General features: G+C 36.7%; 1 protein-coding gene across 4 annotated transcripts in view; it reads right to left on the bottom strand.

Moving 5' to 3' along the window:
• Nucleotides 1-23374, bottom strand: part of DCAF1 (DDB1 and CUL4 associated factor 1) — a 67951-nt gene extending 44577 nt beyond the window's left edge. For 2 of the 4 annotated variants that reach the window (XR_004142453.2, XM_031470428.2), the window contains exons 1-5: nt 23195-23374; nt 14133-14250; nt 9035-9111; nt 6809-6882; nt 4441-4554 (exon numbers count right to left, since the gene is read on the bottom strand). Coding sequence is in view for 3 of the 4 variants with exons in the window: in XM_031470428.2 (XP_031326288.1) it covers nt 4441-4554; nt 6809-6882; nt 9035-9111; nt 14133-14242 (375 nt within the window). In the remaining variant the exon portion in view is untranslated. Of the gene's footprint in view, nt 1-4440; nt 4555-6808; nt 6883-9034; nt 9112-11833; nt 11855-14132; nt 14251-20953; nt 21079-23194 lie in introns of those variants that run through there. The other 2 variants (XM_064496501.1, XM_064496502.1) reach the window with 2 other exon arrangements.
• Between the last annotated feature and the right edge of the window lie 484 nt (nt 23375-23858).

The following is a 23858-nucleotide window of genomic DNA, read 5'->3' as shown; positions in this document are numbered from 1 at the left end:
AAAACCTCCCCAAAACAGAAAAACCTAAGACCAGATTGCTTCACTGATGAATTCTACCAAACATTTAAAGAATTAATACCAATCCTTCTCAAACTTTCAAAAAATTAATGAGATGGGAACACTTCCTAACTCATTCTATGAGGCCATCATTACCCTGATATCAAAGCCAGATGAAGACAGTACAAGAAAACTATAGCTACCCCTTTTCAATACTGATGCAAAAATCCTCCGTAAAATACTAGGAAATTGAGTTCAGCAGCAGAGTAAATGTATTACATGACACAGTCAAGTGGATTTACCCAGGAATGCAAATATGGTTCAAAATACAAAAATCAATCAATGGAACAAACCACATTAGCAGAATTAGTGTGAAATTAATTTTTGTGAACTAGCAAGAAAATCACATGAGCATGTCAAATGACGCAGAGAATCTGAGAAAAATCAACATGTTTTCATTAAAAAGCACTTAATAAACTAGCAAAAGAAGAAAACTACCTCAACATAATAAAGGCCAGGTATGAAAAATTCACAGCTAACATTATAGTCAACAGTGAAAGGCTGACAGGCTTTTTCCCCTACAATTAAGAACAAGACAAGACAATGTCTGCTTTCACCAGTTCTATTCAACATAGTACTGGAAGTTCTAGTCAGAATTAGGCAAGAAAGAGAAATTAAAAGTACATATGTTGTAAAGGAAGAAATAAAATTATCTCTGTTCACAGACATGACCTTATACATAGAAAACAATAAAGACTCCACACACGTACTCACACACACACACACACACACACACACACAAAACTGTTAGAATAAATGAATTCAGCAAACTAGGACACAAAATCAACACACAAAAATCAGTTGCATATCTATATACTAGTAATGAAAAATCTGAAAAGGAAACACATTCAATCACTTAAGAGGCATTTTCTTTTTAGTACCTTTCAGATAACTACTCTATTTAATTACCCTGTTTGTTTAATTGTTGACTCCGAATCATGGAGGACTATTTGTTGGGATTATTTTGCAGTATTTTTGTGAATTCACTTTTTGTGGAAATTGCTTTTTCCGTGAGAATCCCTTGTGGCCTGGATTGTGAGACCCTCCTCCCAGAGAAGTTTCACATTTGCTTTTGCCAGACACACAAGGAATATCCAGAACAATTTTGCTGTTGCCAGTAATATCTTGACTTTGGGGTCCCTAATCATATGATAGAAATTTCAAACATAAACCCAAATAAGGCCCATGTCCAGAGTTTCTCAAAGAAGACTTACCTGCCCCTAAGAGTGGAGTCAAAGACTGAGAAACCTGTCATTTTCCCAAAGCAAGAGGCAGATATATTTTCCTCATTGTTTCAATTAAGGTCCTTTGGGAGTCGCAGTTTTACACAGAGGTCAGGGTCTCCATTCTAACTCCTCACCCAAGATTTTGTCTCCTGTCCTCAATTACTCCTTTGGTTTTACAGTTGGCTCTTCATGTCTGGCACCTAGGGATTTCTCTTTCTAAGAGTTTGTTATAGTTTACCCAGAATTTGTATTTGTCTTCAACAGGAGAGCTTGTAAGTTATCCTGGTCAATCATCTTGGTAGATCTGGGTTTCCTCCCTTCTGTCTTAAAACCATTTCTTTCCTCTCTGCTTCTAAAACACCGCAGACTCATGGTTTTCTTCCTACCTCATGGAAGACTGTGAGGATTAAGTGACATAATACAAATCAAATGCTTGGCACAGGGCTGGCACTCAATAAATAGTAGCCATCCAACTGACCCCATGAACACTTTCTTCATAAAACACCTATTAACATTTTAGAGGAATTTTAATGACTCAGAGTATGAAATCTTGAAAATGCCGACTTATACTTTCTGAGATTTCATTCTCTCCAATTCTATCCCTCCCACCTCAAATAATTTAAGACAATCTCAAAGAGAACTGTTAAAGCAGTACTCTTAAAGAGTTAAGTCCATAAAGGTCCTGATCTTACTGGACTAAGAACAAACACTGACAAACTAAACAGTACGAAAAACCTGGTACATAAACAATATAAAAGTACTTAGTTCTATACTATACTTAATATAATGAAGAAACTATTCAGTCAGTTAATTATTTTATTTTATTTTTGGGGGAGGCGAGATGTAATTAGATTTACTTATTTATTTATTTATTTTTTTAGAGAAGAAACTGGGGATTGAACCCAGTATCTCGTGCATGCTAAGCATGTGCTCTACCACTTGAGCTATACTCTTTCCCTCAGCCAATTAATTTTAAATAAAAATGAAATTTAAAGCTATTTCAATATCTCTGAAAGTAAAAGCCAGCAACTTTTTAAAATAGCTAGAATACAACTGATTTAGTAACTTACAACTAGCTCTTAAATAAAAAAGAAATGAAATAGAAAATATAAGAATGCATGCTGTACACCAGAAACTGCCATAACATAAACTGACTACACTTTAATAAAAATATATTTTAAAAAAAAGAATGCACTGCACAAAGGGTAAACAATGTTCAAGAAAACTCTCTTTCATATATATAATGTATGGACTGAGTTGCAATGTAAAAAGAAATGTAAAGTGTGTAACTATGGTTCACAAAGTTTGAGAAACACTGCTTTAAAGCAATGAGTCTTAACTGTAGCTTTGTGACACACCAGTAGCCAATCTGCCCAAAAATAATTTTTGACTCATTAATTTAACACACTATAATTAAATGTTTTTTAAAGAAGTAAAACATTAATTAATACCAAAAAATGTGTACAGGATGTTTCTGAAGGGTAAAAGACCATCATGTAATCCAATGGTAAGGTCTCATAAGGTCAAAGAGGTTAACAATCTGTGCTCTAGGACAATGGATTCAAGGCAATGTTATTTCCAACCTAATACAGCATTATCTTTGAATAATTTACCTCTTCCAACTTAACAGAAATCAGTTATTAAAGAAACAAAACTGTTCTTGCAGAAAGCTTTGTTATTCAAAATATCCCTCATGTTTCCAACATCTGAAGGGTAGTCACTTCATTCTAAACAAACAACGATGAACTATAAAGGACTAGAGATGATTTTCCTATAAATGGCAACCAGGAAACTTTTACAAAGCATGGTAAAATCATCTATAACCTTCAATAAATCTTGCATGTACAAATATACTGCTATAAATGCTTCATTTTCGTCCTGGTTTTCAAAAGAATTCATGTTAAAACACTTTTGACAAGGAAATAGATTTTTTTAGTCTCCCACAATGGCAGCTAATTGGAGATTCTTAAATCTGTTCTGCACAATATTGCAAAATATAGCATTCATTACAATTTTACTTTCTAAAATACATTATGTAGTAAAATTCTGTAATAGAATTTTCTCAAAAGTTAAGAAAATCTATTTCTAGCTCTTTCATTTGGTTTATATGTTTAGCCATACTGAGACTTTCAGATTGTTTCAGAAGAATTAAATTTTTAGCATCTTTAAAAACAAAGAAAGCTATGTGGCATACCCAGTTCACACTGCAAACTCTTAATGCTAAGGTACAAAATATTTCTATTGCTTCTAGAAATAGAGCAACTAATTTTTGGCAGTCGAAGGACACACCCAGTCACTATCAAATTACCATTTTCTGGTCTTCATAGCACTTATCCTTACGTGAAATTATCAGTGTCTGCCCTCCCAAACACGTATATAAATGTAAGCTCCTATCTTGCTTACAAAATATTCCCAGCACATAGCATAAAATACAGCACTGAATAGGTCTTCAAATATTAACCAAATGAATATTAAATATCATCAAATATAGGACAGGCTTGCTCACAATACAAAGTCCTTTATCACTGGGGAAGACCACTCATCATTAAGAATAAGAGTTTGGATAAGATCATAAATCCATTCTAAAAATATATGATCTTGGGGGGTGGGAACAGCTCAAGTGATAGAGCACATGCTTAGCATACATGAGGTCCTGTGTTCAATCCCCAGTACCTCCTCCAAAATAAATAAATAAACCTCCCCTCTAAAATAGCAAAGAAAAAAAAAGTGAAAGTTTGGTAGCCATGTCAATACACAATAAAGGAAGACTATTTAAAAAAACAATATTATCTTAAGATTTTATTTTACTTTTAAAAAATTTATTTATTTATTTTTTGCAGGGGGGATGTAATTAGGTTTATTTATTTGGTTTTTTTCAATGGAGGTACTGGGGCTTGAACTAAGCATGTGCTCTACCACTTGAGCTATACCCTCCCCCACAATCTTAAGATTTTAAAAAATACTACAGCACCCAAACAGCAAGTACTCATTAAAATAGTTACTTCAAATTTTTTCTTATTGTCTTGATTTCTTAAATTCCTGTAATACAGATTACTACTGTAATAAGAAAAAACATAACAATTATCTTAAGAGACAAATCAAACAAATCACCATTCAATTAAAAAATAAAATGGTTTCTTTTCTTTTCAGTAAGTACCTTTTCTTGAAAGACAACAGCAGTTTCCAGCCCTGGCATGATGTCCAGTAGGAGTCTGCAAGCTGCAGTGTTTAAAGGTGGCTCTCGGCTTGTCATCACATATGCATTTACCAGCTGTAAAGAAAAGGGATACTTTAATCTGAAATTCAATCCAATCAACTTAATGAAGTCTAATAAATCCTTAATACAGTTCCATTGCTTGCCTAAAGTGTACTGAAGAACACTATACCTATCATTACCAATTAAACCTTTAATTAGATAAACAAGTTCATACTGTTTAGCACAGGGAACTATATCTAATATCTTGTAGTAACTTATGGTGACAAAGAATATGAAAATGAATATATGTATGTTCATGTATGACTGACACATTGCAAATTGATTATACTTCAATAAAAAATATATACAGAAAAAAACTTTAATTATTATAGTTATGATCCTGCTGAGCCATAATATCATATATAATTTCTTCTTCAGCTTTAAAGCCAAACCTCCCCCTAAAACAGTAACTCAGCAATCACAGAAATGAAAGATCAAAGGGTATCACAAAGAAATCACCCCCCATCCTCACGTACACTTTTTCAGATGGATAAAGCAGGGCAAGATAAGCCTCCCTTAACTACCCACATTTTTAACAATGGTTAATGAAAAACTTGATTTTTATATTTTATATTTATAAATAAATGTATTAATAAAACTTTCCTTTTGGCAGTCATCATATATTTACTAAATCCCTACTACTAAGTGGCATTGTGTTCTGTTGCTGGGTATACAATTCACTGTTGAGTGAATAAGACACAGTCCTACCATCAAAGGATTCATAATCCAACACAGGTGACAGCTGGGAAAACAAGTATCTACCATAAATTTGGGATGCTACAGAAGCCTATGAGAGGCCGTACAAAGGCAAAGATCTCAGAGAAGGCTTTAGAGAGGAAAGGATTCTAAGCAAGAACATAAAGGACAAGCAGGGGTAGCTAAGGAGGAGTTGGAAGGAGAGGAGGGCCAAAGGGCAAGAACTGAAAATTGAGAGAACAAAGGCCAGAGACAGACTGGGTTTATAAACCAAAATAAGAAACTTAAAATTTATCTTGAGGGCAATGAAAAACCACTAATGGATTTTAAGCAAGAGAGTACCATGATCACTTTTTGCATTTCATAAAGATATCTGGGCTACAAAGAATGGGTTGGAGGAAGACAAGAAGAGAAACCAACTAAGAGGCTATTGCACTAATCAAGAGATAGTGGTGGCTAAACTAAGGTCTGGCAACAAGGGTAGAAAGAAGTGGAGGGATTTGTGAAGGTTAGGGGAAAGGAACAATAAGACCTATAAGTTCACTGAATAAGAAAGCTTACAGGAATAAACGATAACTTCTAGCTGGCTGAAACACCATTACTGAGCTAGAGAACAAGAGAAACAGACTGTGGGGCAAACAATTAGACATGCAGAATTCAAGGTGCCTGTGGGAAATAACCACGTGGGAATGTCTAGGAGGCAACTGGAAGTGATATGAAGCTGAGAAAAGACACCAGCAATAAAGAAATATAATTAGGTATTAATATGATACAAATAATACTAACAGCTAATAATTACTGAGCCCTCATGTGCCAGGTTCTGTGCTACGCACTTTTCATGCTTAATTTCATTCAAAGATTACAAAAACATTTTAAGGTAAGAACGATCATCCTTATTTTATAGATCAGGGAAATAAAGCTTGGGGAAAATAAAGCTTGAAGAGGCTTAAGTTGCCTAAAGATCAAAATGTCAATGAACAATGGAGCTGCACTTCAAGCCAAAACATGGACCCCAAAGCCCATGCTCTCAAGCATTATGCTATTCCACATCCAAAAACAAACCTAACAGCCACAATGTACTGAACAATTACTATGTTCAGGAACTATAAGTAATACATATATATTTTCCCCCCTCATTTACTCCTCAACAGACTTAAGTAAGGCACCTTTCTCTCCCTCCACATACCCAATGCACACACCGATACTGTCAGTGCAGAATCATGCTGCACACAACACTCATTTTTCTATTCAGGAACCCAAGAGGACTCCTATATCTCCAAACTCAAAATCATCTTGCCCCAGAATGAGCACAGACTCCGTGGGAACCCTCGCCAATATTCAACTGAACAAACTACACACCAAAGAGAAAACACCCTGGCCACAACCAGGACTTTGGTAATAAAGAAGTCCATGATTACTCTTATTTAATTGAACCAATACCAAATGTAAAAATCTACCCAGTCTATTCCCAACTTTGGAAAGGGTTCAGGAGAAAGCAAACTATTTACAAAAAAAACAATAAAGGTATAGCATCTGGTGATGATCTCTGGAGAAAAGTAAGAAGCAAACCTACTGCATTCATGAAATCATCATTCTTGAAGAGTATTCTCAGCAAGTGGCCCAGCATACACTCTGGATCAGCTCGACCTACCAAAAGAAGAGGGGAGGAACAAACAAAGGAATGAGTAAGTCATCCCACTCAAGCAATTTAGACCTCTGGAAAGGCACCTGGGTTGTTCAAGTGTTTTTAAAAGGTCAGCAAAAATAAATAGAAACAAAAGATTCTTTTGATGAATTAGATTTCATAAGAAACATTTTTTAAAATTAAAAGTGACAATAAAAAATTTGAGACGCTGCTCTCTAACCTTCCCATTATCCAGCATTTGCCTACACATCAATGACAAATCAAATAAATGAGCACTAGACCCAGACCAGCATCACTAAGAGTATACAAAGTCTACAAAAGAATCATATGGGGGCCTAAGAGACAGAAAAACCCCAATTTCCCAGCCAGAGAAAGGAAGGAAGCACAGCTTCTTTTTGATGGGTGGCCTGGAGAAGACAGGCTCCAAGCCCAATCTCTCTTTCAACTATAATGCCAACAGCAGCAGAGATGTGTCCTCAAACCTGTAATGACACCCCAGGTTTGGGGGAGGAGGGGAATCCCACCAAGAAATCACCAATTCTAAAGATAAAGTAACATTGGCCATTTTAACTTCTGAGCTCCTGAGGAAAGAGAAGGCCAGGAACCCAGGATCTACTCAACACATAGCCTAAAAGTAAAAGAATTAGTTAATGGTCGGGAAAATTCTTGGTTTGTTTTTTAAACAGATACCATACATTTCATTTAATTTTCATTTCAGAGTGACAAATTTAGTCAAAGGATACAATTTAGGATGAAGAAAAAAATGTAAACTGCTGATAAAGTTTTTACCAAGCTGTAATGAATATCCCAAATTCACAAAAACAGAAGTTAGAGAACGATATTATAAAAACAAATGAGGATATCAGATTACCTAACTTTCTCTGTTTATAAATGATAAAACTGAGACCTTCATTTTTATTAACAGAAATTATGCCTAATGACAAATATTGCTTAACGTAAGAAGTAGGGAGGAAAAAAACTGTCTTTAAATTTCTACTGAAAAAAGGAGTATCATTCTGACTTTCCTTTCTTACTTGTTACTATTTCATCCTTTCCAAGGCAATGCACTAAGCGTAATTATCTTTTAATTCTTTTCATAACCCCGTGAATTAACTTCATTTCTTATTTCATATTCACTTTCATATTTCTTCATGCTATGATTGCCTTACTGACGATGTGACTTAAACAGGTAAATAGTTCTCAAAATCACAAGTAGGGATGTCTAGGACAAGAGCAACAGGTAATGTCACATAAACAAAGAACACTCAGTCTGAAATGCATAGCTTATTCAGATTTGAGAATAAAAGTCCAAGAAATAGAAATAAACTCTGGAATATTCAGGTAAATATACAATGCTTTTATTTTTATAGGTCCCACTCTTTCTATTTCTCCACATACAAAATTTCAGACTCTTGACTCATAAAGAACTGCTCTGGCTTTATAAAGAGAAAGTTTATATGCAGTGTGGGCCCATTCCACTTAAGCTTTGTCCCCTTATAATCTACCTTAGAGAAAACATAAAATGGCAGTCTCAAGTCACATACAGTTCTATATTATAGCAAATTCCATGCCGAAGCAGGCTCGGTTGTCATGGCTCTAATTAAATTAGCCCAAAATAAAACCACATTAATATGAGATGGCATATATTAGCTACTGAGACACTAAAATAGTCATCAAGAAGTCTGTTTATTATTCAAGATTCCAAGTATCAATTTCATAACTAAACACAAGGCACTGAATGCATTCTCAACCACATTTCCCCATTAGTAAAAGGATAATTACCATTGTTAGAAAGGCAAAGGCACAGAGGATAACATTTTTTGGTTTAAAAGTCAAAGAGGGAAGATATTTTTCTCTTTTTAAATCTTTGTAATCCTATCAACCGAATTAATAAGGTATACTTAATATAATTTAGTTTCTTTAAGTTATAACTAACTTTTTAGTAACTCCTTTTTGATACATAAATATTTAAAATACTTCAGTTTTTCCAGGAATTTATTTTTCCTCACTGCCCCTACCTTGAGCAATATTTTAACAAGTAAAAGGTCTTAAAACTTAGCATGAAAGATGTTATTTCAATTGAAAAATAGTCCCTATATTAAGCAATTTTTTGTATGAAAATTAGAGCCAGGTTTAAGAGAACACAGGTCTCACCAGGATGTCGATCATCAAATGGGTCTGGATCCCCCTTACGATATTCTTCAGTCTCTTTTTCAATTAATTCAGACATCCTAGCACAAAGGGAAGACAGGATCAATTCTAGACAAGCATACAGAAAAAAATGTACCACCATCTGCAGTAATCAATTCAACAGTCAAGATACAAAATAAAAGCAAAAAGTCACAAAAAGGGCATTTTCCTGACAAACATAAAGATCTATACATTATCTTGTAAAACAATTTCCACTCCCAAATTCATCCTTCTCTCCAACTCTCCTGTCTCAAAAAAAAAAAAAAAACTACCACCCCCTCAGAAGCCAAAAACCTAGGAGTTATCATTAAAGCCTTCCTTTTCTCATCCCCCACAACAGAAATTCCTATTAGCTCTACCTACAAAATATCTCCTGACTTCAATCATTTCTTTAAATCTTGACCATTCCTACCTTTGTCCAGACCAACTTTATCAATTTCCTGGACTACGTGCAATAGACTTTTCCCTGGTCTCCTTGTTTCTTGCTTCTATGCTTAACCTGACACAATTCATCTCCAACCTCCAATGACTTACTACAACAACTTGAATTAAACCCAAGCACTGCCATGGTTTACACTGGCTTTTGTCTGCATCTCTGACCATTCTACTCCTGCACTCTTCCTTTATTAAGCTGCAGCCACATGGCCTTCCCTACTCTTCAGAGTCCAAATTCATAACTACTTCAGGGCTTTTCTAGGTTACCTCAGCCTATAATATTTTTCCACCCACTCAAGCTCCCATCTCCGCCCCAAGCAACCACTCATCTGCCTTTTCTCACTAAAGATCATTTTTCCTGTTTTAGAATTTCATATAAATGAAATCATATATACTCTTTTTATGTCTGACCTTTTTTTTATCCATTTTATTTTTTTCATGTTATTTGGGGGGGGGTAATTAGGTTTATTTATTTATTTTAATGGAGGTACTGGGGATTGAACCCAGGACCCCATTCATGCTAAGCCCAAACTCTACCACTAAGCTATACCCTCTCCCTTACGTCTGGTTTCTTTCACTCAGCACACTGAGTCATCCATGTTGCTGCATGTATCAATTGTTCTTTTATATTCACACATTTTTTGGAAATAAGAAAAATCACTTATTGAGTACCCTAAGCAAGACTGACATTTTAACCTATTACAATGACAATCAAATACAAGGCTATCATGCTCTCCAGTATCCAGCATGCTCTGTCCCAACTCAAACTCTCCTATATGCTTTACTTCCATAAAACCATACTTCCTAGTCTTAAGGATAAAGCTACCTACAAATTCTTGCCCACTTTGGTATATTTTTCTCCATCAATCTTCAACAGTATTTCTACCTTTCCCCCTAAATCTGAAAATTCTCTTTGCCACAAAGGGTGACCACACAAAATATACTTTAAATTACATATTATAAGACCTACTAGTATCTCAGCAGAAACTAGACAATATAGCACAGCAGAAGTTAAAAACATGGATTCTGGAGTCAGATAGCCAAAGTTCAAGCCATACCTCTTCCACTGTTTGTGACTTTGGTCAAGTTACCTAACCTCTCTGTGCCTAATCTGTAAAATGAGGGTAACAGTCCCTATCTTATAGTTCCCCTGAGGTTTAAGTTAATATATGTACTTTGCTTAGAACAGAGCTTGATATGTCAGAACTATTTAGGTACTGTTCCTATGAAAACTGGAAATCAAAAACAAATAGAAAACCAATTAATTAAAGGTAGATATTGACTGGGATAGGGCAGGAAGGAGACATCTGGAGGTGGTACTCATGTTTTGTAACTTGATTTGGGTGATGATTTCACAAGTAAAGAATCCATCAGGCAGAGCACTATATAGTATATACAGTCACTCCTCAGTATCTGCAGGAAATTGGTTCCAGGACCCTCCCAGGGATACCAAAATCCTTGGATACTCAAGTCCCTTATATACAATGTCACAGTACCACACTGGCCCTCCACATCCACAGATTCAAGCAACCATGGATCGACTATAAGTTGTATCTCAATAATATAAAAAAAAACCCACAGAACCCAGGTTAAGCTCATATAGCTTGGCCCAATGCCAGTCGCTTTTCACAGAATCAAGTCAAAATACTTGATTATAATAAAACAACATAAAGAATAAAAAGTCAATTAAAGTTATAAACAGTTGTGTATTTTTCTTAGGAAAATGGCCAAAAAGATAATTAAAAACAGTAGTCAATAAAAGAGTAGGTAGGCCTGAAATTCATTTGCTTTCATGGAATACAGCAAACACCCAAATCCACAGCCAGCTGGGGAAGGGGGGGTAAGGGGTGACAGATGTGAATGTACTTTAGGAAATATCCAGTGAACAGACCCACAATTTGGAGGATGGTAGCAGCTGCCCCTCTCTAAAACAAACTATACTCTGCTCATCCTACTGTCTCTTAAAGTCTCCATCTAACCTTGAAGATCTTTTTAAGAGCTTGTTCCATACAACGTTATCTTCCATTCCTACTTTATATTAACCCTCCACTCTGGTGAGGCCCATTTCTTCACTGCCACAAAAACATGTCCCAGTTCATTCTCCCCTGGATGCCTTTTTCAGTCACATTTTCACTTTTCCTAGAAAACTCTGTCTCTGCATATCATCAAGCTATATTCTACCAACTTTCAAGTCCTGTTCCAAGGAATCTTTACCACATCCTGTAACTGGAAAGCCCACCAGAATTGGAGTTAAAACCCAGTATCCTAACTTTAGCTTTTCATCGCCCGACTATGTAGTCTTTTGCAAGTAGCTCTGAGGATGCCTACCTTTTAACAATGTAGCTCTCAGTGATATTTTTAGTGACAAATGAGGAAGCCAGGGTTCAGAGAAGTGTCTCCTACAGTTCTGACACACAAAACGTCCTCAAACATTTGTTGAGTAAATAAAAAAACTGACTCATTCAAATCTTTCCATTCTCTTAGCCCCTACAATATTTACAAACCACACTGCCCAATCTAGCACTTCATTATATACTACTTGTACAACTATGCATTGTTTTGTATCCATTAGTTGCCTCCCATACAGTTATCTCCTTGAAGACAAAGCCCCTCTATTTTAGGCTTTGCACTGCTGAATACCATAGCATAATTACAAAGTTCAGGGTCGAATATGATAATGAACATGAAATAATTCTGAAAATAAAATTGACTATTTTTAGGGTGTATGCTCAATATTTTTTGAGCAATTAAATGAATTACCACTAACATCATCATCCCCATTTATGACTCTCTCATCCTTTCAGTTACATCAATCAATAATCCACATGTTAACTGCACAATACTTAAGATTCTTTAATTCACTGTGGTTGCATTTCAAGTAGCTTGTGATTAGTAGTTCTTAATCTCCAATGCCTCTATAAACGATAATCCACTTTTCACCAGTCAGCAATAATTCTTTTCCTAAAAAAAAAAACTGTAACTTCACATGTTCCCCATGTATCAAGAGCAGTTATGAACAAAGCATTTATCCCTATTTAAACGTTTATAAGATCAGAGTTCTCTTTATCCCTAACAAATAGATCACTGCATAAACAAAAAGGTTTTTTCTCCACTGCTATGATATCAAAGATTAGATGTTAAAGTTCCCCTCCAGTGACCTCCTGCTTAGAAAAACCATGAGCATCCCTACCTAGCCTTTATTTTTCACTTTCTCTCCTTCTTAACACATTCATTCGATACAATTATGTCACACACAGCTTATTATGTACCAGGCGTTGGGCAAGTCATTGTCTGAGAAGACACCAATAAAAAGGAGTAGTACCTGCCTTCAAAAAGCTTACAATTTAATGAGGAGACACATGTAAAAAGATAATTATAGTACAATGTGGTAATTAAAATGGGAGGGATTATAATATTTATATTCAAATGACAGGAGTAATTTAAAGAAAAAAACGTGGAAGAGGTGGGTGAAGGGAGGGCCCAAGCCCAGCAGGGACATTAAAATCAGAAAAGGTTTTACAGACATGATTTTCTTTTCCCCCTGCCATCCCTTTTACCCACTGGAACCATAAGTTTGTTCTCTATGTCTGTGAGACAGACATGATTTTTTAACTGCTTTCTGAAAGGACTAGAGCTTGCCAGGCAGATGTACCAAGAAAAGGCATTTCAGGCCAAAGAAACAACAAATGTAAAGGCACATAGATGCTGGAAAACACGGTACTATTCCTTACTGAAGGAGAACAACACTATGAAGCAGGAAAAGGAAGTTAAGGCCAAATCACAAATGGCATCATAGGCCACTCTGAAAAATCTACATTTCATTCTGTAGGAAAAGGGAGCCAGAGAAGAATAACGAGCAGAGGTATGACTATCAGATTTGTGTATGAGAAAGAGGAATCTTTCAGCAAAGGAGATGATGTATTAGAAGCGGTAAATTGGAGACAGAGGGAAAATGCACACTGCCTAATGGGCCAGTCAAGACATGATCAATACCTAATGAAGGAAGTAGTAATGAGAATGAGGAAGAAGAGCACGTAGAAATCCACAAGGCTTAGAGACTAAGTTGTGCTAGTAGAGGAATACACTGGGGAGAATGGTTTTCAGTTTTTAGTTTAAAACCATTTACATCAAGCAGGGGGTACAAAAGCACAAGCGGTGAATGACAAGGGAGGTAGGATAAAGATGATAAGCTCTATTTTCGACAACGTATGTTTCAGGTGTCTATAGAATAATCAAGTAAAGATATATACACCAAGCAGCTGAGAAATGGGTCTGAAATTTTTAAAAAGAGAGGTCTGAAGTAGAAATAGAGATTTGAAAGTTAACATGAGAATAATTTTTTAAATCATGGACAGAGAGAAAACTATCTAGGTAGAATATTTAGGATGAAGAGAAAAGAGAATCACAAACAACACCTTGGGGCTAAAACACTGGCAGAAGAACCTGGAAAGGAGAATGATGACAAAGGGAGTGAGAGGAAGGTAAGAAATTTTAAAAGCTTCAAGAAGTAGAGTAAGAAAGACTAGCTCTGACAGGGAGAAAATGGATTTAGAATTCACAAAGTGAAAATATTCTATACTATTCTCCAATTTCTTCTTTAAAAAAAAAATACCTTAATTGTTCATACCTGGTAAGGATAGGTACCATGTCCTGCCCACTGCCATGTTCCTTTTCCCACTGCTCCAGCAGGGTAGTGAGCTCAGCTTTCGAGTCCACATGTACCGCTACTGTAGTCATGGCTTGGCCTAAGGAAGCAGAAAAAAAAAAAAAGAGAGAGAGAGAGAGAGAAACAAATGAACACAGGCAAATAAACCTGACACACTTCCTACAAAAGGAAAAGTGAGGAGGGAGAAAAAAAGGGATGAGCAAGTAAGGGAAAGAATTTAAAGCAAGAGAAACTTAACCCTTGGACCCTGTAGATAATTTTATTCATTGTACAGTAGAAAAGCAGGGATTGGGAGCCCGGATACTTATTAAGTCATGATGAACAAGTCTTTTTACCTCTCTCAACTTCAGTTTGCTCACTGTCAAATGACAGGGAACTGGATCATAATCATGATTCTTAACCTTTCTAGATAAGGAATCCCTCTGAGAAGTGGGCAAAACCTATGGTCCCTTTCTCCCCTCAAAAATGCACATACAGGTACCCCCACATTTCAAAAGTTCACTTTATGCCCACTTTGCTTTTATGAAAGATCTACATTAGTATATGTTTTTGCTAAACCAAAGGAATCTGAAGAGGATTTTTGCTTTTATGAAAAAAAGCAAAAAGCAAAAACAGCATTCAGCATGTTTTGCAGCAAACCATTATAAAGGCAGTGTGCACCCCAAGCACTGAGAGTGGCACCTCCAAGCTCCTTCCACAGGAACGACACTCAGCATCAAGCTACCATAGCTTCGAACCGCTGTGAGCATCTGTGCTTTATCTCAATTTATTTTGTGTATCTGTTAGCAAGATATGTCCTAGGGTAACTGCTTCTTCACTTTACGTCATTTCACCTTAGGAAAAGTTTCACAGGAACACTCTAAACCTGCACCTTCATACCAAACAAACAATAATCCCACGTCTAGATCTTGAGGTCCAAATCTTTGAGGCCACAATTTTTTTTTAAAATACAGAATGCAGCAAAAAACTACTCCCAGAAATATTTTGTTCTTATAAGTCTTTGGGGGGAAAGTTCTATGAAAGATAAAAAACACAACTCTATTAATTAACAAAAGATCAAGTACTGAAGTAGATATCATTACCAGCATGAAAGTTGGGAAGGAATATTATAAACCCATTTGTCTTCAAAATTCCTAACCTGTCTCACAACTGACCTCCTGGAAGAAAGATAAGAGGCCAGAGAAAGGCAGAAAAAGTGCTGGGTTGAGTGATCAGCCCGGGATATAGAAGGACAGGGAGCTGAGACAGGCTTTAAAGGAGCCATGTAAGACATCCACACGGGGAAGAGAGGTTTATAAGGGACTCCAAGCAGGATAAATGAGACCTGAATGTTTAGATGGTTCAAAGATCAACTTTGCCAAAGTAGTCTTCAGATCAAAATGTCAGATCCTGTAATGCAAAGTATGTATTTTCACAGAAATAGCAACCATTCCACAAAAAGTTTCACACCAGAAAGGGATTACTAGCTGACCTAGGATTATTGGTCATTCTTCTAAAGATATCTACCATAAGACCAAATAAATAAAAGATGATACTACCAACTCTCTAAATTTTAAATACTTATGTTTTATACAGTTGAGACAATTTTAATGGTAGATAGTGATTCATGTCACCTGGGCTACCCCTAACTCCAAAGGAGAAAAAATATTTCCAAAACAAAAAAATTAAAAGGCTTCTTTTCTGCAAAGAATTCACATTTTCAGTCTTTCTAAACAAAGTCATAAAAAAGAAATACTACAGATGTGACAAATTAATATGGACTTCTGACCTTACCTTGAGAAAACCCAGGCTGTAATTTTGACTGCAATCAATTTTGACTAATCTACATTTTAAAAAATTTATTTGGAATAAAACTTAAAAACTTATTTGGAATAATTATAGATTTACTAAAAAGTTGCAAGAATAGTTAAGAGAATTCCCATATACCCCTCACCTACTTCAGGTTCCTCTAATGTTATCATCTCATTTTATAGTGGTATGGTGTCAAAATAAAGAAACCTTGGTACGTTATCATTAACTACACTCCAGACTTGATTCATATTTCACCAGTTTCTCCATTCATGTCCTTTTCCCGTTCCAAGATCTCATCCAGGATACATCACATTTAGTTGTCATGTCTCCCTAGTGTCCTCTGGTCTATGACCGTTTTTGAGTCTTCTCTTTTTCTTTATGACCTTGACAATCTTGAGAAGAGTGGGGCAATAATTTAATCAATTTTTTTCGACAGTAAAATTTTATGCAGAAGTAAAAGATCTAGAGAGTGGGCGAAGTAGTAACATAAGGTAACAGCAAAATTTATCTCCTAAAACACATCCTAAAAGTGCGAGAGAGAGAGAGACAGAGAGAGACGGCTTTACTGGTGAATTCCATCAAATATTTAAAGAATTAACATCAATCCTGGGGACTAGGCATAGCTCAATGGTACAGTCCATGTTTAGCATGCACCAGGTCCTGGGTTCAATCCCCAGTACCTCCATTAAAAAAAAAAAATCCTCAGATTCTTCCAAAAAAATGAAGACAGACACTTCCTAACTTTTTGCATGAGGCCAGCAGTACCCTGATACCAAAGATAGACATCACAAGAAAACTATAAATCAATATGCTTTATGAAAATAGATGCAAAAATCAACAAAATACTAGGAAGATGAATACAGTAGTATATTAAGAGGATTATATACCATGACCAAGAGGGATTTACCCCAGGAATTTACCCCAGGGTGGTGCAACTTATGAAAATCAACTAATGTAATACAATTACATTAATTGAATAAAGGGGGAAAATGATCATCTGACTGATAAGAAAAACCATCTGACAAAATTCAACATCCTTTCAACATTAGGTAAACTGGGAACAGAGGAGAACTTCCTCAATATGATAAAGGGCATTAAAAAAAAAAAAACACAGCCAACATTATACTGAATGGTGGAAGACTGAAAGCTTTCCCCTTAAAATCAGAAACAAGACAAGGATGTCTGCTTTTACCACTTAAACACTGTACTGAGTTCCAGTCAGAGCATTTGGATAAGAAAAAGAAAAGGCATCCAAGGTGGAAAGGAAAAAATAAAATTATCTTTATTCACAGATGACATGACCCTATATATAATAAATCCTAACAAATCTACAAAAAGACTATTGGAATTAATAAACAAATTAGCAAGTTACATGGTACAAGATTAACATACAAAAATTAGTTATATTGCTATACACTAGCAATAAACAATCCAAATATGAAATCAAGAAAACAATTTCACTTAAAATAGCACTAAAAAGAATAAAATATTAAGGAATAAATTTAACCCAAAAAGGCACCAGACTTCCATACTGAAAACTGCAGAACACTGCTGTAGAAGACCTAAATAAATGGAAAGACATCTTATGTTCATGGATTAGAAGACTTAATATTGTTAAGATGGCAATACCCTCCAAAGCAGTTAACCATCAATACAATCCCTACCAAAAACCTAATGATTTTTTCTGAATTAATGAAAACATCAATCCTCAAATTTATATGTAATTGCAAGGGACCCTGAATAGCCAGAACAATCTTAAAAAAGAAGAAAGTTGGAGAATTCACACTTCTGATTTCAAAACTACAAAGTACAGCAATCAAAGCAGTGTACTACTCACAGCAAAGGAAACCATCAACAATATGAAAAGACCACCTGCAGAATGAGAGAAAATATTTGCAAATGATGTGACTGACAAAGGATTAATATCTGAAATATACAAACAGCGCATACAACTCAATACCAAAAATCCACAAACAACCCAGTCAAAAAATAGGCAGAAGGCCTAAATAGGCATTTCTCCAAAAAGACATGCAGGTGGCCAACAGGCACATGAAAAAATGCTCAACATCGCTAATCATTAGAGAAATGCAAACTAAAACCACAATAAGGTATAACCTCACACCAGTCAGAATGTCTATCATGAAAAAGCCTATAAATAATAAATGCTGGAGAGGATGTGGAGAAAAAGAGAACCATTGTACACTGTTGGTGGGAATGGAAGTTGGTGCAGCCACTACGGACAATAGTACAGAGGTTCCTTAAAAAAACAAAAATAGAACTACCATATAATCCAGCAATCCTACTCCTGGGCATATATCTGGCAAAGACAAAAACTCTAATTTAAAAAGATACATGTACCCTAATGCTCACAGCAACACTATTTACAACAGCCAAGACATGGAAACAACCCAAGTGCCCATACACAGATGACTGGCTCAAGAAGATGTGATGTACATATGCAATGGAGTATTACTCAGCCATAAGGAGAAAGAAATATTGTCATTTGCAGCAACATGGATGGACCTATAAAATATCACACTAAGTGAATTAAGTCAGACAGAGAAAGAATTATCACTTATATGTGGAATCTGAAAAAATATATATAACTTGAATCTATATACAAAATAGAAGCAGACTCACAGACATAGGAAACAAACTTATGGTTACCAATGTGGAAAGGGAGATGGAGGAGGGATAAATTAGGAGTATGGGATTAACAGATACAAAACACTATATGTAAGATAGACACAATATGAATTTACTGTATAGCACAGGAAACTATATTCAATCTTATAATAACCTATAATGGAAAATAATCTGAAAAAAATTCACAGATATAACTAAATCATTTTGCTGTATACCTGAAACTAACACGATATTGTAAATCTACTATACTTCAATCAAAAAATAAAAATCAAAAAGAAAAAAAAAACCAAAACAGTGTAGTACTGGCATAAAAAAAGACATACATACAAATACAACAGAATGGAGAGTCCAGAAATAAAATCTTACATTTATGGTCAACTGATATTCAACAAGTAGGCCAGACCAAGACCAGTCAACAGGGAAAGAATTTTTTGAGAAACCATTATCTTTCAATAAATTGTGCTGAAACAACTGGATATCCACATACAAAAGAATTAAGTTGGATCCTTGCCTCACATCACATACAAAAATTAATTCAAAATGGATCAAAGACTTCAATGTAAGAACTTAAACTACAAAATTCTTAAGAGGGAAATATAGGGGCAAATCTTCATGACTTTGAAATTGGCAATTTTCATCTGATATCAACAGCATAAGCCACAAATGAATAAATTAGATTTCAACATTTAAAACTTTGTGCATCAAAGTGCATTATCAAGAAAGTGAAAAGACACCCCACAGAATGGGAGAAAATATTTGCAAATCACCTATCTGATAAAGATTTAGTATCATTGTAATATATAAAGAACTCCTACAACTCAACAACAAAAAACCCTGATTCAAAAACGGACAAAGGACTTGAATAGACATTTCTCCAAAGAAGATATACAAAGGGCCAACAAATACATGAAAAGATGTTCAACATCATTAGCCATTAGGGAAATGAAAACCAAAACTACAATGAGATACCAGTCATACCTACTAGGATGACCAAAACCAAAAAATCAGAAAATAACAAGCACTGGCAAGGATGTGGAGAAACTGGAATGTATACTGCTGATGGGAATGAAAACTGACATAGCAGCTACAGAAGACAGTTCGGTAGCTCCTCAGAAAATTTAAAAAAAAAAGTTAAACATAGAATTACCATATGACCCAGCAATTCCACTCCAAGGTATATACCCAAAAGAACTGAAAACAAATATTGAAACAAATACTTGTACACAAATGTTCAAAGCAACATATTCACAATAGCCAAATGGTGGAAACAACCCCAAATGTTCACCAACAGATGAATGGATAAACAAAATATGGTTATATTCATACAATGCAATGTTATTCAGCCATAAAAAGAAATGAAGTAATGATATGTGTTACAGCCATGGATGAACCTTTAAAACAACGTTAAGTGAAAAAAGTCAGACATAAAAGGTCACACATCGTGTGATTCTATTTATATGGAACATCCACAATGGGTAAATATACCCTAAAGCTGCCTAGTGGTTACCAGGGGCATGGGGGAGGGGGAAATAGGGAATGACTGCTTAATGGATATGGGGTTTCCTTTCGGGGTGATGAAAATGTCTGGGAACTAAAAGAGGTAATGGTTGCACAACACTGTTAATCTACTAAGTACAAATGAATTGTGCACTTTAAAACAGTTAATGGTTAATTTATGATATATAGATTTTACCAAATTTTTTCATAAATGGGGGAAAAAAAGGTCCAGGAGGGAATGCCTCCTGGATAACTTAAGCAATCAGCCCAGTAGAGCACATAAGGCAAAATTTAAAAGAAAAACAACCTCTAGTAAAGGTCAACTTAAGAGCATTAAAATAACATTTTAGAGTTCAATTTAGGAACACATATGTACTTTTGGTAGCATTTTCAAAATTAATTATGCCTAAGAATAATTATAACTTTGGGACTAATCACTTGCCCAGGGAAAATATAAACTTATAATAGACTAAAATAGTAACATCAATGATAATTCATTCTACTATTAATGAAAGACTATTAACAAAATGCAAAAGGTGCAGTCATCTTGTTATGGACAACACGGTGAAGGGGCATTATTCAATTCACCATGTTTCAAAGTGAGTTCTTTAAGTCGTATACAGAATTTATGGCCCGTCTAAAAGTGATACAATAGTTACCCATCAGTGAATATTAGTATGAGATATACACTTAGTTAAGTAATTTACTTACATTACTCTGAATTTTCATAACCACCCTGTCCTTTTCTACAGATGAGAAAAGGGGCTCAGGAAGGTTTCCAAGACTAATCAATTGGTACTTGGTAGAAAAGGGTTTCAAGCATTCAAATCCCAACTCTGCCAACATACCTGTGAGATCTTGACCAAGTTATTTAACTTCTCCAAATCTCTATTTCCTTATCTGTAAAATGGAAATGGCTGTTGTGAGGGTTAAAAGATAAGACTGCCCATACAATGCAAGAACATAAAGCCCTACAAAAAAAAATGTAGAAAATCCTTATCCTAAAGGATGCTTGCCAAACTATTTAGGAGTGCTATGTCTGCAACTTATTTTCAAATAGTTCCACAAAATAAACATACACCACATCTACCTATTAAGAGAAAATACGGCAAAATATTAACAATTGTTGAATCTGGATGGATAAACGAGTATTCATTTTACTATTCTTTCAACTTTAGTATGCTTGAACTTTTTTCCTAATTAAAAAGTAGGGAAAAAACTACAAAGCATTTCCTTTCCTAATGTGGACCAACTCTGAATATGTTGTCAACTGAGAAAAGCAAAGCATGTGTGTGCCTCTGGAAGAATACATAAGAAGTGGATATATTTATCACCTTTGTGGCAGGTAACTGACTTTCTGAGGGATAAAGGTAGGTGAAAGATTTTTTTTAACCACATGTTATTACCCTCGCTCTACCACTTTTCTACCATTTTGATATCTTTTGTAACTTTTGAATTAAACCATAAAATCAGTGCTCTTCTAACACACAATACTGAATGACCTATTGGTCAGAAAGTATCCCAATGCCTAAAAAAAAGTTCACTTTAAGGATAGGTCCTGTAAGGCTACAATCCTGAAACAAAGTCTGTAAGCATTCCTGTTTATTTGGAGAAAAGAAAAAGAAAACGGGGGGGAGGGGAGACCCAAGTTTGGAGCTTCAAGTAAAATTTACCCAGTAATTAGTATAACATTTGAGATTACATATAACAATAACCTATTACTGTCCACGACCATGACAAAAACGTCAGAACACTGGTAACAAACCGACTTCAAACACTTCAAACATGTGGCTCATTCTACCAGATTGCTCCTCTATTAAGTTTAACTACTGTACAACAGGTAGAATAGTAAGACACTGAGCTCAACAACTACTCGAGAGATTTTGAGCATAAAAGGATTTCCTTTATAGTCTCCAAATTCTGTACCTATTATCTTCTTAACAACCAAAAATATATCACCACTCGAAAATGGGTAACGTTACATTCAAAACCCAAATCTTAACAGCATCAAGCAGAGAAATATCAAACCGACTCCCAGAGTCTAGATATACAAGCTTATATAAATCTCAAAAATAAACTCCAGTAAAGTGGGACAAGAAAATTAAAGGGTAACACTATCAACGAACCTCTTACTTTGTACATTAATTAAGCGTTTAGAACAGGAAGATGCTGCTAATAATTAAAACGCGTAAACTAATTAAAAGACTTCACTGAAAAGATAGGAATAAGTAAAAACTGAGGCCAACGTGACACGGACAAGGACGAGTCATCTGGGACTCAAAAAGAACTACTACAAACACTTCAGAACTACTTCAACACAAGCGAAACACGAGCGCTAACACTGCAATAAGAGGAAGTGAGACGCAAACCGTCTAGGAAGAGAATAGTGTGTTAAGCAAATGCCTGACACTCAGTTAAAAACGACTATAACCCCAGAAATAGGCTCCCGGGAAGCTTGGTGGGCATTCCCATGTTTGGCTCCAAACTGTAGGACCCGCACGTCTCTCCCACTCCTCCCCTCCACCATGAGGGTGGGAGGAGATTCCGGAAAGCTCCGCCCCCTTGCCCCGTCCGAGAGCCCGGCGGGTGCAGGAGGTGGTGGCACGAGGCTGAGGGAGGGGAGAGCCCGCCCAGGTGACTAGAGCTGGAGGCGGAGACACAATACGAGAAAGGAAGGGGGCCGCCGTACGGAAGGGAAGATGGAGCCCCCCAGCCCGTACGGAACAAGACTGGTAGGATTGGAAGGAAAAAGGTGACGAGGGGAATGAGAAGCGCCCCTCCTCCAGGGAGGGGCGGGCACACCCTTGCCCCCCACTCCGGGCGGAAGAGTTACTCTCGGGAAGCTTCTCTTGCAGACTAGAGGAAGAACGTGGAGGCCCCGCCCCTGGGCCAAAAATCTAGAAGAGGAAAAGTGCTGTCAGACCTGGACCAAGCCTCCTCGGCAGGCCCGGCCCGCCCCCTCCCCGCCGGCGGCCCAGGCAGGTGCCGCCCCTCCCCCAGCCCGGCGCCCACTCTCCCTCCGGCCCGGCCACGCGCCCCATCTCCTCGCTCCCCTCCCAGAGAGCCGTCTCCCTCCCTTCCCCACTCACCTTTCCGGGCGGCTCCGCCGCTCCCCCCTGACCCCGCCAGCGGCCACAGTTCACACACACCGCCTCAGGTCCCGCACTCTGTCCCTCACTCACACACAGCGCGACCACGGCTCCAGAGCGGCCCACATATTATGCGTCACTCGCGTGCTACGTCCCCCACGCGCACGCGCACGCGCCCCCCGACTTGGCGCGAGGCTCGCTGGCAGGAGGCGGGAGGAAAACGCCAGGGCGAGCCGAGGAATATGGACGAGCGCCGAAGCCGCCTGGGAAATGAAGTTCCTCCTCTAGGAGCGGGGCCCGCCCGTCTTGATTGGCGCATGGGCACTTTGCCCTGCGCGTTGACTTCTGGGGTTTGTAGTTTTTAGCGAACTGCTAGGTACTCATTGGCTGCTTAGGAAGGCGGAAGCGGAAAGTGAAAGACAGGATCCTCCCAAGCCAAGGTTGTATACCTTTCAGTACCTTATTCTGCCTTGTTTGATAGGGGAGAGCCGTTGTTTTATTTTTTTCATTTGTCCCATTATTCCTACAACATACCAGGATCTAAGAAAATATTTCTCAAAGCATATGAGAAATCACAGCACTCATTAAACAGACGCTCTGGGTTTTTTGGGTTTTTTTTTTTTTTGTATTTCTGCTTAAGACTTAGCCCGTAGGATCAATAAAT

This window comes from Camelus dromedarius, chromosome 17, assembly GCF_036321535.1.
Source record: "Camelus dromedarius isolate mCamDro1 chromosome 17, mCamDro1.pat, whole genome shotgun sequence".
NCBI classification, from domain to species: Eukaryota; Metazoa; Chordata; class Mammalia; order Artiodactyla; family Camelidae; genus Camelus; species Camelus dromedarius.
The sequence above is the reverse complement of the archived record's forward strand: the minus strand, read 5'-3'. Positions and strand labels throughout refer to the sequence as shown.